The 19035-nt window shown below is 34.6% G+C and overlaps 2 protein-coding genes across 2 annotated transcripts in view; one reads left to right on the forward strand and one right to left on the reverse strand.

The window, feature by feature from the left end:
• The first annotated feature begins 7281 nt into the window (after nucleotides 1-7281).
• On the forward strand, nucleotides 7282-11946 carry LOC102605662 (uncharacterized). The gene is made up of 5 exons (XM_006354388.2): nucleotides 7282-7936; nucleotides 8542-9432; nucleotides 9977-10429; nucleotides 10551-10737; nucleotides 10952-11946. The coding sequence occupies exons 1-5, from the start codon at nucleotides 7382-7384 to the stop codon at nucleotides 11923-11925; spliced, it is 3060 nt and encodes a 1019-aa protein (XP_006354450.1). The 5' UTR covers nucleotides 7282-7381; the 3' UTR covers nucleotides 11926-11946.
• Nucleotides 11947-12310: 364 nt separating this feature from the next.
• LOC102605994 (protein NRT1/ PTR FAMILY 5.2-like) overlaps nucleotides 12311-19035 on the reverse strand; it is a 7555-nt gene continuing 830 nt past the window's right edge. Inside the window, exons 2-4 of the mRNA XM_006354389.2 lie at nucleotides 16366-16583; nucleotides 14296-14861; nucleotides 12311-13632 (exon numbers count right to left, since the gene is read on the reverse strand). Of these exons, the coding sequence (XP_006354451.1) occupies nucleotides 12723-13632; nucleotides 14296-14861; nucleotides 16366-16583 (1694 nt within the window). The 3' untranslated portion in view covers nucleotides 12311-12722. The remainder of the gene's footprint in view (nucleotides 13633-14295; nucleotides 14862-16365; nucleotides 16584-19035) is intronic.

The raw sequence follows: 19035 nt of genomic DNA on the forward strand, positions 1-19035 counted from the left end.
AACTGATATTGATGCATTAATAATTGAGGCATGTATAACTGAATAACTGAAATATCTGACCTAGCATGTGTAATTCAAGAACTAAAGAAATACATAGCTAGGGTTCTGAAATTTATGTAAGAAACTGAGCAATAACATGATAATCTGATTTGGAACATGTTAATAACTAATTCATGATGATCAGCTGTAATTCTAGAAACCCTAGGTCTATTCATAATAAGGGAATCAAGAAACTGACTGAAAACTAGGGACCTAATGGGTGAAAGGGCCCACTAGTGAAATCCCACATACCTGGTGATGAATTCCACTGAGAAATCTTTTGATTTCGGGGTTGGAACTGATAGAACCTTGTTGCGTACTTGAACTAGGGTTCTTGACTTCTTTCTCCTCTTACATTCTAATTTCTTTAAGTTTTGGTGAATGATTTGACTTAGGTAAGTTCTAGTTATGTTTCTAGGCTCAAACTGACTAAAACCTCATGATTTAGGGTCTAAACGACGTAGCTTAGGGGTCCAACGAAATAGGAAAAGACCAAAAGACCCTGACTTAACTGATGTCGGAGTGATCGACGGACGGGACCTACGGGTCGTGGATCGAATGACGGTCCGTGCTGGTCGGCCGTCGTTGTTGACATCCAATTTTGACCCTCCCCGATAATAATTAATTTTCGAGCTTCTTATTTCAAACGATTCGGAATAATTAATTTGATAAAAGATTCAATATTTTCCTAGCTGTTTTTAGGTAATCTTAGTCATTTTATAATTTTTTAAATAATATATATATTTTATATAATTTTGTATATAATTAGTATATTTTACGAACATTCGAAAATCATCTCAAAAGATGATGCTAGTTTTCCTTAAAATTTTGTCAATCAGTTTAGTTGACCAATAGTTAACGTTTTTGAATTAATTAGTTTATATGTAAAGTTATTTATTTTCATTTCGTTAAGATTAAGAAGATTATTAACTAATTAACTAGTTCATCTTATTGTTATAATTTTGGCCAAATTTGCTAACCGACTCGATTTGGCTAATTTCCTAAGTCGATTTATACATAACCTTTAAATCCAATCAAAGACCAACCTTGGGCCTTTTCAATGCAATTCCAGCTGACGCAATTCAAGTATCCCCTGGCCCACCAATTTTCCAATTCAAACTAATAGCAATACGTATAGACATATGTTCCAGCCTACCAATTACTCATTCTGACTCCAATTTCCCAGCCCACCTTGACTTTAACAACTCCAATGTCCAGCAGCAGCAATTCCTCCAGCCCACCCTCAATTACCAAGACCCGGCCCACTCCTCACTCCACAAAGAAGACCCAGAAGACAAAGCAATGTCCCCAAACGTTAACAATAACGGGCAGCAACGTGAAGCAATATGCAACAGTACACGGCATCTTCACAGCGTGAAGACAGAAGCAACAACATCACTTCCGTCAACGATTCCAACGCCAATTCCAGTCAATTTCAAGCGGCAAATACACAGAAAAGCAATGGGACAGGCGGAAAAGCAGCAGCCTGGCAGCACTCTGCTTTCATTTGGCTTTTCTTCAAACGTCCCTGTACACATTAATGTCGCAGCAACACGCGTCTGTCCCTTTCCTCTTTCGAAATGGGGCGAAAATCGTGGGAAAATGTGTTTGTCCGAATTGGTGAAGGAGATTCAAATTTTGAATCTCGATTTTACCTATTTTGCCCTCACGTTTTCCCTCCTAAATCAACCTTATTCTTCATCTATTGCTGCACCAAGAAAGGTAACTTCACTTCCTTTTGCATTTTGTCCCAATGTTGTGTGTTGTATGTTCCATGCTTGGTGTAGAATCTGATGTTAAATGTACTTGGTTCCTAGTATTAGTGTTTTCTTTATCGTTGCCTACTTTGTGAATTTCTGGGCTGCAACATGAATCTCATTGATTAAGTCTCTTCGGCATTATGTTGATAGATCAGCTGGTTCGATGTTATGTGTGTATAGCTAGCTGGATCTCTGCTTTATTTTGTTTGATATGAATTGGGATCATTTAATTTTGACTTCTAATGCATTAGCTGTATAGTTCGGTTTCCTCATCGTTTACTCGTTTTCTTAGGTCTCTTTTTCTGTTGTTTGATCCATCATTATAAACTCTCACCAATGCTAGCGTAATCTCATAGTATTTATCTATATACTTGAACACTGCTCATTTAGCTCTAATTCCTCTTAATTTTAAGCATGTTTTCAACAGTTGTGAAGTAATATATAGTTCCTTTACTTACTTTAGTCATCACTGGCTCATTTCTTTCTTCCTTTCACATGCTTAATTCAACGTTATAAGCGGTTAACGCCTATTGGAGCCTTAGGTGTTCTAAGATTGCTTTTCTTCGAATATGTGTTTCGTTCTCTTTAAGTTTGCGATACATGAGGCATTTGCTTGGCATGAACTTTGCATTTAGATTGGGTTAATGGGTTGTGTTATCTGGAAAAGATTTGCTTTCAAGTTAAAATCAGATTAGTTGTTTTCCAATAACACATTTATGCCTCCATGAGATTGTGTCAACCAGATGCTATCTTTTCCATTTCTTTTAAGTTAAAGCTTAGGTGATCTTGGTTTCAATTTTGTGTTTTTCCCCTTTACTGTTTCATTTTTGCTTCATGATTTAAACTGTCTGTTGTTCATATAAGTCAGAATCTGCTAAGTTGTGTTGATAAATTATATATTGATGTATGTGAACTCATTTTTTTCTTATTTGCAAAATATGCTACCTCTCTTTGTGATTATTTTTGGTTCGAAGGTCGAATCCTCGTAATTGTGTCTAGTGTAGTATATGTTCTCATTTTAGTACTTTGCTAAAATTGATTTGTTTACACCAAGTGTTCATGATTACAAATTTCTTACAAACATTGTATATGTGTTCCCTATTGTGGCAATAGTGTTTATAAATGAAATGAGCTTATTTTAGCAATTTGATGGTGTATTACTGTGTGAATAACATTTTTTTTTTTTGCTTTGGAAAAATGGTTGGTCTTGTTACATGCTAGAAATCAGTAAGCATCATTTGGTAGATTTTTGTTTATTTATATAAAATGGTCTTGTTCTTTGAATGTCCTTGATAAGTTTCTTGTGTTATGTGTGTTTACTTAAAAATCTTAGATATTGCCTAATAGTTTTGTTTACTGTTACAATTGGGTGTTTAATGTGTCTTGCTTATTTTTAAATTAATATGTTAGAATTGGGCTCTCAATAAAAAAAAAAATATAGTTCGTGTGATTAGTTTACATCTAGTTCGTTATCATATAATTGTTATCTTTCAATGTATAATCAATTAATGCATGTTTGTTTCCCTTTAAAAAATGACTCTAAAATCTGTTTATGTCACTTCTCTTTGTTCCATTTTATTTTTAGAAGCCAATAGTTAGTCAGTTATTAATTGCTCCCTAATTTTATTTTATTTTCTAATCCTTATCATCTTTCTTGCATGAGCTCCCTCGGATTGAGTCATTTGAACTCCACATGTTCTTCCCTTGCATTTCGAGAGAGCCATAAAGGCTCAAATCTTTCCTTTCGAGTCAGCCGGCAAGTGGAACCGAAGAATAAGTCTATGAATTCGGCGTACATGTGTTTGGAACAGGTTTACGGGATCGTATACACTAGTATAGTGGAAAATGGGCCTAAAAGTCCCAAATTCCAAAAATTGTATTTTTGTTACTTTAGGCCTAATCCCCTCGTCTTGCTTATTATTATCTTGTTAGAATTTAGGACAGGTGGAAGAATTGGGCCTAAGGCCCAAATAGAAATATTTCTATTACGTTAGAATAGGACAGGTATAAATGACTTAAATGGGCCAAAGGCCCAAAACTAAAAGCAGCCCCAAGTACTGGCCCAGGCGGACAGGAAAATCAGACTTGGGTTTAAGTCTCTCTTTTTATTTATTGTGTTTGTTTATTTGTTAATAATTGCTATCGATTTTAAGGTTTTAAAAATTCAAATCCCCAAAAGACACCCATTTTGAATTAATCACTTAACTAAATTATTCGTCTTTTACTTGACTTAAAAAATAAGTTTACAAAATATTTCCCTTAGATAATATTTCAATATTTTCTTTTTCTCCCTTAAAATAGTCCTAACTAACAAAATAGTTCAATTTTGCAAGTCAAGCTAAGTTAAAATTATTATAGCCAAATAATTAATTGCCGGATAACCGCGTATTAGCGGGCATTTCGGGTGCTTTCAAACCCTTCCCGAAATGCTAATAAGAACCCCGAACCCCTTTGAATATTTTCATTAGATTTCTGTTTTTAGTCTTTTGAAAACAATAGTTTTCTTGATTTTTCTTAAAAATTAAGTGGCGACTCTTAAACCAGTACAAATAATATTTTCCTAATAAAACAGTCGTTTGCATCAAAGGTTGGGTAAATGGGGACTCGATCCATGGACACAGACCACAGACCGTGGTCTGACCTACGGACCGTGGGTCGAGACTTAGCCTATTTTTAGAGCTAGGTTTGGGGAGGGGTTGCAGTGGTGAACCACGGACTACTAGCACGGGCCGTGGTATGACCTACGGGCCGTGGATGGCAACCGTGGGTTGCACCTGCAACTTCTCAAAATCTGCATTTTGGTCTATCTAGGATACGGGGTGTTACAATGGGTCCATAGGAGATTTTCATCAAAAATCCATCAATACTCCATTAATAACCATAAATCATCATAATAAACCATAATTAAACAATTGAAATTGTTTTGGAAGGAGACCCATGATGTAGATTGAAAACCCTAGGTTTTGAAGTCTTAAAAACATAGTTTGAAGGGGCTCCTTCGGTGATACCTACCCAAGGATGAAAAGCATCCATACCTTATCTTGATTTCCACAAGAAATTGGAGAAGAAAGGTTGGTTCTTGGATCCCCTAGCTTGACCTTGACTTGGTTCTTCAATGGAGTCCTAAAGAGAGAATTTTCGGGAGATGAGAGTTGGTTTTGAGTCTTGTGAGTTATGAAGTGTTAAGTGGAGTTTAATGACTTAGAAGTATTTGTATAGGTCTAAAATAACTAATAATAACCGTCCCCACCCTTAATTAATTGATTTAGAATTTACAAAACTACCATTCACTTGGCCGAGCTCAAGACAGCTTTTGCAGACCCCATCCACGACCTCCCACCTACGGGTCGTGGATGGATCCACAGACCGTACTGGTCACTCGTGGGTTGGGTCTGAGGCTGGTCTTTTGGCCTTGGTCCAGGCCTCACTCATGATCCCCCACCTACGGGCGTGAGTTGGTCCACGGACCGTACTGTACAAGCGTGGTTTGTGACTGAAACTTGGAGCTTTGGGGGAGTTTGGGGGAAGACTAAGTCTTCACTCACGACCCCCACCTACGGGGCGTGTGTCCACCCACGAGGCGTGGGTGAATCTTTCGTAGGTGACTGCCTTCAGGCAGCTTTTTGGCTGCAATAATTTAAGGACCTCCTCAAGGACCCTTGGTTGGTCCTTGGGGGGGTCATGCCTTGACGTGTAGGGACTAACACCTTAGTACAAACTTAGGAAAGTTATTTTAGGACTCAAATCCTCATGTTAATCCTATTTAGGGTACTAGACCACATGTTAGGCTCTAGTTTAGGTCATTAGATTTCCGGGGTGTTACACTTGCCAATATCCAAACATGATAATTTATTGTGAATATTTCATAAATAGTATATACAAATAGCTAGGGTAAGCATATACAAAATTCTGGATTTATACAATCAGGAACCGAATCATACCAATTCTGGATTTATACAAATCAAGCAAATTATACAAATTAGGGGAATAACAAGAATTGGGAAAAATAGCCACGAATCGCAATTTTCTTAAAATATAGCCACGTTATCTAAAATAGGCTAAATGTGTGTTATTCTGTATAATTTTTCCTTTTTTTAATTGTCATATCTTATATTTGTTGAGTTAATATAAACAATTTAGAACATATGCCAATTAATGAATGGACGACAAATATACATTTTTTTAGATGCCTTCATCTATAAAGATTTATCATTGACATATTAAAAGGAGAATATACTTGTCACGTCATTTTATAATTTTCTTAGATCGTGATATATTTGTCACCACTCACCATTATATGTTGTTGAAATCAAAATAACATGACAATGTGTGATAGTTAATAATCGTAAATTTTGAACAACGATAAATCAAAGAACGAAAAAAAAACAATATAGAAGAAAATATGAGATAAAATTATATAGAAAAAAAATCTCCCCATAAACAAAATTCTATAATCTTAAAGGATTACATTTTGGATGTTATTGTATATATTATGCGAAGTCAGAGTTGATAATCCACATGTGAGTTCGATCGAAAATTTTATGAATTTTGCTCAGATAATGTGTTTGTGTTAATAAGCTCATTAAATATGTATAAATATTAAATTTAAAGTCTACTTATTATCACTTAAAATAATTATTGCAGAACTCAGAACCCATAAATTCCTAACTTTGCTTTTGAGTTTGAGTTTCATTAATCATATATAGGCATATAAAATAAAGTAGTAGACTCTTCCTACTATTAAATATTAGACTTTTACTAATAACTAAGAAACTGAATATTATTGTCATAATTTGTAACAAATTCAATAACTAGGCTAACACAATTCAAACTCAAATAACTGATAGATATATTTCATTAACTCGTAATTGGAATTACAAAGGAATTTAAGAACTAAAAGGGAAATCGAAGAACATGGGTAGAAGAAAGGGATGAAAAGCAGAACTCGGAGAAAAGAGATGAGAGGACTAGATATTTTTCTCAATAATTTACATAAATCGTTCTTTCTCATCTGTATTCCTTTTAGATAGTTGTTAATTATTGGGTCTGGGTCCCAAATCCATCTTTGTAAAGGCCTTCAATTTTGTTGCTCCTTCTCGGCACAATAACTAGTTGTGTCATGTGTACATAACATCCTTATGTGTATCGACATTAATCAACTAGAATTTGGATTTAGTTGGACGGTAATAAAGATATCAGACATCGAGCGAAAAACCAAATTAGAAACAAAATGTGTGTAATAATTATCCTCTAGAAAATAAATAAATATAAGATAAATCATTTTTTTTCTTTACTATTTTTAAAAAAATATTGGGAGTGTGTCTAATTATCTCTTGTTTCACCACCTTTGGTTCTTCGTTTTTATCGGAGAAATACAAATTAAGAGTTTCACATAACCATCTATTATTTTGTCTACTATTTGTTTTTCTTTCTCTCTTTCTCGCTTCTTTCATTCTTCGCCTCGAAAAATAATAATAATAATTCTAATGTTCACCGGCTTCTCTCTCCGCCCTCTACGGCCGGATATTTGACAAATTTACATATCCGTCGCGTAGTTTGTCATAGCAGCTAGCTCATATATAATGGCACCTACTACGACCACCATGACACAACATCTTCGCCATGCAAATACTATTGGCGAAGATGTTGCGTCCGTTGACATTGACCTTATTTGGCCATTTGAAAATATTGACGGTCTTCATCGTGACCATTTCCGCAACGCGGCTTACGAGATATTCTTCACCGCATGTCGGTCATCACCGGGGTTTGGGAGTAGGACGGCTATCTCATATCATAATCCATCTGAAGGAGGAGATGGAAGCGGGTCCGGGGCTGGATCTACCAGCCCCGGATCACCGGTGAAGCCATCTGGGGTAGGGATGGCCGTGACTAGCAAGGTGAAAACCATGCTAGGGTTGAAGATGTTGAAACGGTCACGTTCACGAAGAGCTAGCTCTTATGGAGGCAACCCCTCGTCCCCCGGGGGCGGTGCTAGCCCCAAGGTGGGATTCACCGTGCCCCATTCGAGGGCACGGAGACCGATGACGTCGGCCGAGATTATGAGGCGGCAAATGAGGGTGTCGGAGCAAAGTGATAGTAGGCTACGTAAAACTCTCATGAGAACTCTTGTTGGACAAGTACGTACATTATGTCTATTTTGCATGTTTAATGTCTTTTTGCATGCATTTTTAAAAAACACACACACACACACACAAAAAAAAAAGGAAAATGACTAGGTTGTAGAGCTCAATCGGTATGTTCGGTACGAAGGAAAATATTTTCTATAGAAAAAAATTGAAAATATTTTACTCCATACCGAACACACCCTTAGTATACCTAATTTTTTTCTCAATCAAATAGGTTCATATAAATTATAACATATATTACTCAGACTTTTCAAAAATGTCACTGAGTGTATGTAGGATCCTCTAAAAGTAGTGTATTTTTTTAGGGTTTGATAAGGATACGACAATATTTTTGGAGAGTCTGATCAATATGATTATACGGATGGAGTACAGAGTACTAGTCCATAGCTATGTTGTTCAGACTCTTCAAAATTGTTGCTACACATGTATCGGAACATCAAAAAATACACTATTGTTGGAGAATCAAGCACACAGTTAGCGACATTTTTAAAGAGTTCGAGCAATACAGGCTCATAAATAAGACCTTTTCTATGTGGATGAGTTCAAGATTTGAAGACTATGGCAAACTGATCAAATATTTGTGAAATTTTGTACAGATGGGGAGAAGAGCAGAGACAATAATCTTACCATTAGAGCTTTTACGCCATCTTAAACCATCCGAATTCAACGATTCTCACGAATACCATCAATGGCAAAAACGTCAGTTCAGAATCCTTGAAGCAGGCCTTCTCCTTTACCCTTCACTTCCAGTAGAAAAATCAAACACATCCGCTAAACGCTTCAGAGAGATCATAAGATCAGCTGAAACGAAAGCCATCGACACTGGCAAGAATTCGGAGACAATGAGAGCACTTTGTAATTCAGTAGTGTCCTTAGCCTGGAGAACAAGTGATGGTTCAGCAACTGATATTTGTCATTGGGCTGATGGATTCCCTTTAAATATCCACATTTATACTGCTCTGTTATCCTCTGTTTTCGACTTAAAAGACGATACAATGGTTCTTGATGAAGTCGACGAGCTTCTTGAATTGATGAAAAAAACATGGGTGATTTTGGGTGTCAATAAGTCAATTCATAACTTGTGTTTCACTTGGGTGTTATTCGAGCAGTACATCGTCACTGGCCAGGTTGAGCCTGATCTTTTAGGCGCAGCGATGATCATGTTGAGTACTGAAGTTGCTACTGATGCTAAGAAAGTTGATATGGAGCCTTTTTATGTTAAGATGTTGGCAAATGTGTTGATATCAATGAGGGAATGGTCGGAGAAAAGATTGGTTAACTATCATGATAGTTTCAATAGGGGGAGTGCTGGATTGTTGGAGAATAATCTTCCTTTATTCTTCGCGGCCATGAAGATATTAGAGGAAGATGTTCCGGGATATACATCTGATGTTTTTGAGAAAAGGGATGAACTCGCGGAGGATGATTCAGATGGAAATAAAGTTTGTTACTTTATTCGTTCGTCCATGAGGGATGCATTTGCTAAGGTTAGTATTCTAGATTTAAGTTATATATACTGACGATATAAAGAGTTTCTACATTATGGTTAGTGTATTTCAATCCTCATTATAGCATGTCACATTCCTTAGTTTCCATTTTACTTGAAGTTGAGTCATTGATGTTAAACTTTAGCATTTTAGCCTTCCTTTCAACCTATGTTGCTCGGACTCTTTAAGAATATTATCGGGTGTTGGTAGAATCCTTCAAAAGCTATGCACTTTTAGAGGATCCAAAAGAGGCGTTGAAGTATTTTTGGAGGGTTTGAGAAACATAGCTTTCAACCCTTTTCGTTTATTTTTTATAACCATGGTGTCCAGGCACGAGATAGCTGTCACCTACCACTAGTAATAGATACCAGATAACTCTGCCCACCAAGGCTAGGACAGATGGATAGAAATCACCTAGTGTTTTTTTGTCTTTGTTGGAATTTGATTTTGAGACCTTATGGTTCTCAACGTCCTTTTAGTTTTATTTATCTTCAAGTTTCTTTGATGTAACATTATTATTTTTCTTTCTTATTGTGCAAAATAGATATTGGAAGAAATGAGCATAGATGGTGCAAGTTTTGAATTGGAAGAAGTGAGTCAGACACTAATTAAGTTAGCCTATGAAACTGAAGAATTAGCAAATAAGGAGAAGGAAACTTTCAGCCCTGTACTCAAGAAGTGGCATCCTATTGCAGCAGGAGTAGCAGCTGTGGCGTTACATTCTTGCTATGGAACTTTGTTGAAGCAATATCTCACGGGCGCGACTTTGCTCACAAAACAAACAGTTTCGGTATTGCAGAAGGCTGGAAAACTCGAAAAAGTATTAATCCAAATGGTAGTGGAGGATTCGGATGAATGTGAGGATGGAGGCAAAGCCACATTGTCAGAGATGATTCCTTATGAAACTGATTCAATCATAATGAATCTTCTGAGAAAATGGATTCAAGAAAGGTTGAAGAAAGGAAAGGAGATTATAATGAGGGCAAAAGAAACTGAAGTAAGTCTTTTTCTGTCATGCGCGCGGTCCCCTTTGCTTCTTCATGTGTTTACTTCTTTATGTTTTGAATTTACTTAGTGAAAATCCTGGTTCCGACACTGTAGTAAACTTTGATATGCAGACATGGAATCCAAAATCCAAAAGTGAGCCATATGCACAATCAGCAGTTGATCTAATGAGACATGCCAAGGAAGCTGTGGACAATTTCTTTGAAATCCCAATGGCCATGTCAGAGGACTTAGTAGAGGATCTTGCTGTTGGCTTTGAGCATCTGTTTAAGGAATATGTTACCTTTGCCACATCATGTGGTAAGAACACAATTCCTAAAACTCATTTCATTTCATACCTCAAGACCGAGGCAACGCCATATGTTTTAGTTTATGAGTTTTGAATAAGTACATATTAAATGAAACGTTTTAACAAATATACAAAGTTTGAGCCAAAGTTACTAGGTTCTGCTAAACTCGTAACTATAGTGCTCAAATAGTTAATCTGTTATTTTGTCTTTGGTTCCTTTTATAGGGTCAAAGCAAAGCTACATTCCTACACTTCCTCCTCTAACAAGATGTAGCCAAGATTCAAGGTTTTCCAAACTGTGGAAGTTTGCTGTTTGCAGTGTAGGAGCAGATGAACAAAACCATCATATAGCAGATGAAGGCAATCATCCCCGCCTTTCAACGAGCCGAGGGACACAACGTCTATATATAAGGCTAAACACTTTGCATTACTTTCTTCTACAACTCCATTCCCTTGATAAAACTTTATCAATCTCCTCGAAAACTGTTCCTACTCCAAGAAGTCGTCACAGCAAGAATAGACAGATAGGGAGCTGCTCCTACTTTGATCACACGCGTTCAGCCATCCAAGTAGCTGTACAACATGTATCAGAAGTTGCTGCTTATCGTCTCATTTTCTTCGATTCTCACTGTGTATTCTATGGTAACCTCTATATCAGGGACGTTGAGAGCACACGTATACGACCAGCATTAAGGGCACTCAAGCAAAACCTCACTCTTTTATGCGCGATCCTCACTGACAAGGCTCAGCCATTGGCCTTAAAAGAAGTGATGAAGGCTTCATTTGAGGCCTACCTCATGGTTCTACTAGCCGGAGGAAGCAAAAGACTCTTTTCGAGAGCTGATCATCAGATAATAGAAGAGGACTTTGAGAGCCTAAAGAGGGTGTTCTGTACTTGTGGTGAAGGATTGGTAGTAGAGGATGTTGTGGACACAGAAGCTGAGACGGTCGAGGGGGTGATAGCTTTAATGGGACAATCAACTGAGCAATTGGTTGAAGATTTCAGCATTGTGGCATGTGAAGCTAGTGGAATGGGAGTTGTGGGATCAGGACAGAAACTACCTATGCCTCCAACAACAGGAAGATGGAATAGAGCAGATCCCAATACAATCTTGAGGGTAGTTTGTCATAGAAATGACAAAGTTGCTAATCACTTCTTGAAGAAAACATTCCAATTAGCAAAAAGGAGGCCATATTAGAGAAAACATGCCAACAAATCATAAAAAAAAAATATCACATGTACAAAAAAAATAAACAGGAAAGGTAAAGAAAACGGAAGTAAGACGGATTTTTACAGAGAATCTGCTATAAGATTGATTCATTTGAAGGATTTCAAAGGATGGATGATAAGTTAAAAAGCCCCGAGTCACTTGAGAGAGCAGTGTACTATTTTTTCTTCTTCTTTTCCTCATTCGACTAGGCATTATCAGTACTTTACTCTACGTGGTGGAACGCGCTAATGTAAAATACTTCTGCTATCTTCTGTATGTCTTGAGAGATCATTATTTTGACCACATATTATTGTATATAGTGAATATTATTATATTAGCATACGAGTTGGAGACGAAATTTCTAGAGAAAATAGACCATAAAATTCTACTCAGATTATGAACTATTTCATTTAGAGATATCAGCTATGAAATTGAAAATGCTGTTCAATAAGATAAGCATGGCTTTGCATATCTCGTAACAACTATATTTGACTGATTATCATTACAATCGTGTGAAAATGATAACAAAGAGAAAGGAGGTGCACAAAACTATTGCCCCGTATAGCTATATTGCTCGGATTCTCAAAAAATACTGGTGCATCAGTGTCAGATCCTCCAAAAATGCAAAATATTCGGATGATCCGACAGTGAGGCTGCATTTTCGGAGGATCTGACATGGGTGCAGCGGAATTTATGGAGGATCCAAGCCATAGACAATATAGTACACTACCTAGCTATAAAACAGAAAAGAAGTTTGGAGCAAAATATATATGTTAGTTAAAATCCTATGTAGAACCATTCACCTGTGTGTTGGTTGAAGCTTCTTGGCTATTAGTCACCCGATGTCTCGATTCGATCTCCAATTCTTGCCTTAACACAGACAGTGAATCAGAGACTTCAGCTTTGTATTCATAAAACTTGCTCACAAACAGGAAAAAGAAGAAGTTCAATAAGTTGAGTATCGCGAAGAACGCGTAGTAATAGTCAAGATGAGATGCATTCAGGTTGTTTAATATCCATCCTCTGTGATTCCCGTGCTTCTTGGTGATATGAGAAACTGTCGAAAGCAAGAAGCTGCTAATGAAACTCCCAACACCAAGACTAGTCATTGAATAAGAAGTTCCAAGACTCTTCATGCCTTCTGGTGCTTGATCATAAAAAAACTCAATCTTGGCTACTTCCAAGAATGCATCAGCAGTTCCCATAAGAATGAATTGAGGCAACAAAATCAAAATGGATAACGGTACTTGTTTACCATTTTCGACTAGTCCATGATCCCTTGCTACACTAAGCCTATACCTCTCAATGAACGATGCAACTAACATGATCACAATATGGAAAGCCATTCCAATTCCCATCCTCTGAAGTATGTTTACACCTCTTGGATTTTTCGTCAATCTTTTGGCAATTTTCATGAAGAAACGATCATATAACACAACGGAGACTAGCATCGATATTGTAACGAATCCACTTAGACTAGCTGGAGGGATGCTGAAACTACCAATGTTTCTCTGAAGAGTTGTGCCTTGTTTGACAAAAAGTGTATTGATTTGAGCTAACATTGTACTTGGAATGAATGTAGCAATCAAAATTGGTATCATCCTTAGCATTTGCTTAGTCTCTTCTACTTGTGTAACTGAACATAACATCCATGGATTAGTTGTATCAACTTTAACACAAGCTTTGTTCAAAAACCTGCATCAAACATGAAAATCCGTCATATCCAATTTATATGACACTCTTTCCATATCGAGAAATCGTATTAAATTTCATTGAACTACACACTTTTTATGTATATTCTTCCATCATCATTAGTACTCCTATATCATATAAGCACGCTAAATTAATATCTTAAACTTCGTGTCAAGTAAAATACCAGTACTTATTTATAGTAAGGGTTAGGTTCTAAACAAATAAGATAAGTAACATATTGCTATTATTGGTTAAATTACATTATTTGTATAAAAGTGTTTTGTGTATACTATTGGTGTATAGAACTAATCTGTTTGGTCAAGCTTCTAAAATCTGCTTATCTTGAAAAGTATTTTTCGTTGGAAATGCTAGTACTCGAAAACATTCTCTTTTTTTCCCTAAAGCTTGGTCAAACGACTGAACTTTCTAAAATAAACACTTTTGACTTCTCAGAAATTTTGTATACCATTGGTGTATATAACTAATAGTCTGTTTGGTCAAGCTTCTAAAATATGCTTATCTTGAAAAGTATTTTTTACCAAAAATGCTAGTACTCAAAAACATTCTCCTTTTTTCCCTAAAGCTTGGCCAAAGGACTCTGACTTTCTAAAATAAACACTTTTGACTTCCCAGAAATTTCGTCTTACAAGTATAATATGTACAAACCTCAAAGTAGGAGTGGAGTCAATTCTAACTTTTCCATTTTTGGTATATTCTCCCAAATCAAGTTCATAGAACTCTTTTGGGTCATTAGGGACTTTAATCTTCCATTTCCTTAATGAAGCAATAATGACTTTAGCCATTCTTGTAAATGGGCTTCCTCTGGGCTTTTTATGTCTATAAAAAGATGATCCAGCCAAAAATATCACTATAGATATAGCAAGGCCCAATGTTGGAAGCCCATATCCAAGTGACCAGCCCACATTGTCTTGAATGTATACAAGCACAGTGTTAGCAAAGAGTGTCCCTAGGAAAATGCTGAACATCCACCAATTGAAAAATGAAAGTTTTTGGGATTTTTCCCTAGGGTGAAATTCGTCGAATTGATCGGCTCCGATCGTCGATATGTTGGGTTTCGTGCCACCAGTGCCGACGGCTAAGGTGTAGAGTGCACCAAAGAACACAGCTAGTTGAAGTGTGGATGCTTTTTTGCAGTCAATTGAACTTGGATTGGAACAATGAGGAGGCTTTAGGCCATTGATTGATACTGCTAGTGTTAGTAGTGACATACCCTGTGACAAATTTTTAATGAAATTTGGTTAATTATAAAAAAAACGTGAATTTCTAATGGACGTTCCTATCAAAATATCGTTAGAAAATAAAGATTTTTAATTAGTACTAACATGCAATAACAATCAAGTTGACACAATCATCGATAGAAATACTACAATTTCGAGACACCGAATAAATTTCTTAGAACTGTAATAATATACATGATCCATTAGCATGCATATAACCGATCAATTGGCCCGTTTCAACATCTCTCATAATGTGCTCTCGAGACAAGGTCAAATAGTATAGGCTCGACGCAATCATTCCTTTTCAGACTTGTCTAGGAATTTCTTTTCATCATACGTAAAATGATACTTTTCTCAAAAAAATTTATAGTTGAGAAATCTTTGAGATTAACTAGCTCAAGACTCAAACTTGATAGATAATTATTGATCAATTTTATCATTTTTCATTTAAATATCAACTTTTAAATACTTATAATATATATCTAATTTTCACATCATGTGTTGCTAGCTTCCACCAAAATGGTGGGGGGCTCTACTAGAGCAAGTTTATAACCAACCAAATTAATTTGAACCAATTTTCTAGATAAGTACACCAACTTTGAACATAATTTAGAAGAAAAAGCAACTTGCAGAAGAAAACAAAGAAAAGGTATTTGTATATAGTGGAAAATTCAAGCAAAATTCCAAAAATAGACTCTAGAGTCAATAATATAGACTGAACTGACAAATGTTGCTCCCTTCGATCCAAAATAATTAATATTTTAAAATCGAGCACATAAATTAAGAAATTTTTCACTTAAAAAATAGAGAAGAATTTTGACTAAAAACCAGTTATAATTTTTTTCTTTTCAAGTTGATATATAATTATCATGAGAATTAGAAATATGACAAGGACAAATTTGAGAAAAAAAATTAAATATCTTCTTAATTTTGTAAAATATTAATTATTTTGAAACGAGATCATCAATTATTTTAAATCGGAAGAAGTAAATACAAGAAAATGTAATAATGGTCCTATTATATCTTTGTTGTGACTTCATTATTATTTGTTTTATAATCTTTTTGGTAATCACGTCACATCAAGTTGTCAAGTAGAAAAATAAATAATTTCTGACATTTTCCTTACTTTTATACTATTTTAAATCAAATACATGAACATGACAATTCGTCCTAGGTCAATCTTTCATATTGATGACATATATATAAGATAAGAGTTTTTTCTTACCCAATAATTGGATATGAGTATTCTTACATTAATAAGTCAACAAGTTTGGTATAACAAAATTACAACACATTATTTTCTAACAAATTGAGGATTTATCTATTTATTAACTCGGTCTATTTTAATCTGTTCTTATTCAGATAATTCTAGGCTTTAGTCATATACTTCTTCTGTCTCAAACTAAGTGTCATCTTAACAAAAGGAATATTTGAGTTTAGATAAGTGTCCTTATTGCTAGAAAATATGAAATTAGCTACGAAAATTATCGATACGTACCAATAGATATATGCCACATGCAATCAAGAAAGTCCAATAACGTCCAAGATGAGCATCAGCAAAGTAGGCGCCCAATATAGGAGTCATCCATACAGTTCCAACCCAATTTGTGACATTATTTGATGATTTAACAGTGCCTTGATGCAATTTCTCTGTTAAATATATTACCAAGTTTGATGATATACCATAATATGCCATACGTTCGAAAACTTCATATACTGCAAATTCATCAAAAAAAAAAAAATTATATTGCCAACAATAATAATAAAGTCAAATAATTGAGGATGAAGTCATTGTAATAATTACGAGTTCGATTAAACTCAATAACATGATTTAAATATTATATTTGTGTTAAAAAATAATATTTATTTTGTATAAATAATTTATTTAAATTCAACAAGTAAAAAAAATTGTGGTATGATAAACTATAAATTTTAGTTGCGCCTTTAATAATAATTGATATACAATTATTGTTTATATAAATTTGTGCAGAAATTACTAGGTTCGTGTGAACTCGTAACTTTTAAGTTAAATTCTCACTTGAGAATGAGCTCATCGGTCTTGGGCTATTCTAACTTAATTTTTTTAATGATTTTTATCTGTTATTTGGAATCTGCATTGGATTCACGCCGTGTAGAGATCCATACGTGAAAGCGCTTCCGACGAAGAATTTTTTTTCATATTCAAAATTCAAAACTGAAACCTCTTATTAAGAGAGAAACAATGTCATCCGCTGCACCACATTCAAATGTTCTAACTTAGAGTATTATTTATGGTTGAGTTGGTTGCAACTAACGGCTGGTGGAACTCAAAATAAATATAGGACAAAGGTATTAATTCAACTGCCAAAAGATTGATGGAGAAGTCAATGCATTTAATTTTCGATATGATCAAACGGACATTCATTTCTTTCTTCAATTTAAATAAAGTATATATTTTTAGATTATTAAAAAAAACTATATAATATGTATCTTTAAGATTATATAGTCCAAATTTTAAGAGCATTTTCTTTATTTAGATTTTGGGTTCCACATAGTTACGTAGTATACTCATTTGATAAAATGCAACTACATGATTTTTTCACGTCAACTAATCAGAGGTGAATCTACAATTTTATTTATAGATTATGCAAAATTTAATAAATTTAACATAAACTTTATATTCATATTAAAAATAAATTGTTTTCTTGAGAACTTATAAATTTAATATCCTAACTCTGCGTCTACAATTGATCTACCAAATTAGACTTAATTTACCGTATGAAATAAGTCCTAAATCTTATAATTTTGTTTTCCACCTGACGTCGTGTCTGGTACGCAATTAAATTTCGATTAAATTCTAATTCTGCAAGATTCATTTCTAAAGACAACAGTCCTAATAGAACTTTTTTTCATTCTAGTACTTAAACTCAAAATATCTGATTAAGACCATCACCACCTATATTGGTATCGGACATAAATTTTACTATAGTAACTTGGGACATCTATATGCATTATTAGAGAATTACTATAAAAATAATTAAGCGACGGATAAATTCTATAATTAAGCAATATAATTCATTGCTAATTCTATTTAGTGACGAATTAACAACATTTTTTTATTAGCTACGAATAAAATAACGATGAATTAGCGACGAAATTCGTAAGGAAGGGAGTTTTAAAACGTGTGTACATGTACTCTACTAGGATTTGTCTAAATATGATCTCCATTATCCATTTGGAAGTATCAAAAAATATATTTGGAGATATTATTTATTTTAGTAAAAGATATTTTGTATACTCTATTTATTTTTACTTTTTGACTAGTTTTTCAGCCGGTTGGTTAAATGTTGTTATCATTAGCTTTGAATATATTTAAAATCAAAACACAACAAGTTATAAAAGATCAATATCTTATGATATTCTATAATTTTAGCATTTTGAAATAAAATATTTGTCGTTTAGCATTTTTAACATAGGTTAAAAGAAAAAATATATATATTTTACTTTTTTATAATTTTTTTATTCTTAATGAAAATTATGATTTCGCGACGAGGAATAACAGTATTTTTCTATAAGATTATGATTTTCGAGCTCTACTTATATGATTGGACAAAGTCTAGCCACGTGCTAAAACTGAGGAAAATGGTTTGCTAGGGCCACGTTCCCAAACTTTAGGTACCTATCTATAATTTTTTCCGTCTTAATTTATGTGTTAATGTTATATTTTTCTGATTAGAAATAATTTAATTTTAATTTTTTTGAAAAGATTTATAATTGTACAAATGTCTAAGATTTTTTTAAAAAAAACCCACAAATGTAGTAAGATTTTCCTTTTTCTCATTAACTTTATCTCTAACAGGTGGAAACGAGAAATTTATCTATTTTAACCTCTTTAAAATAAATATATTCATACTATACTATAAAAAATAACACAGACATTAAAAAAAAAAGATTGATCAAGTGGAAAGAAGTAAGTGTAGAGGATGATTCCTACACTTCGAATGGTTTTCATGGAGATATGACATAATATAACTCATGAACTTTTTCTCTTCTAGGCTTCAAAGAGTGTTGACTATATACAAATGCCTATTCGTGGGTCTACAACATCGAGACGTAATATAATTTTTTGACGAAAGATATCTGACTGGCCACCCTAAGCTATATGTGGCTATGGCACCACGAGGGGGAA

This window comes from Solanum tuberosum, unplaced genomic scaffold (genome assembly GCF_000226075.1).
Source record: "Solanum tuberosum cultivar DM 1-3 516 R44 unplaced genomic scaffold, SolTub_3.0 scf00174, whole genome shotgun sequence".
Classification (NCBI taxonomy): domain Eukaryota; kingdom Viridiplantae; phylum Streptophyta; class Magnoliopsida; order Solanales; family Solanaceae; genus Solanum; species Solanum tuberosum.

Bases quoted from the DNA above. Each gene is read 5' to 3' on its own strand.
- LOC102605662 (XM_006354388.2), top strand. From the start codon at position 7,382: ATGGCACCTACTACGACCACCATGACACAACATCTTCGCCATGCAAAT. The intron at 7,937-8,541 runs GTACGTACATTA...AATTTTGTACAG, and splicing joins TGAGAACTCTTGTTGGACAA to ATGGGGAGAAGAGCAGAGAC. The intron at 9,433-9,976 runs GTTAGTATTCTA...TGTGCAAAATAG, and splicing joins TGAGGGATGCATTTGCTAAG to ATATTGGAAGAAATGAGCAT.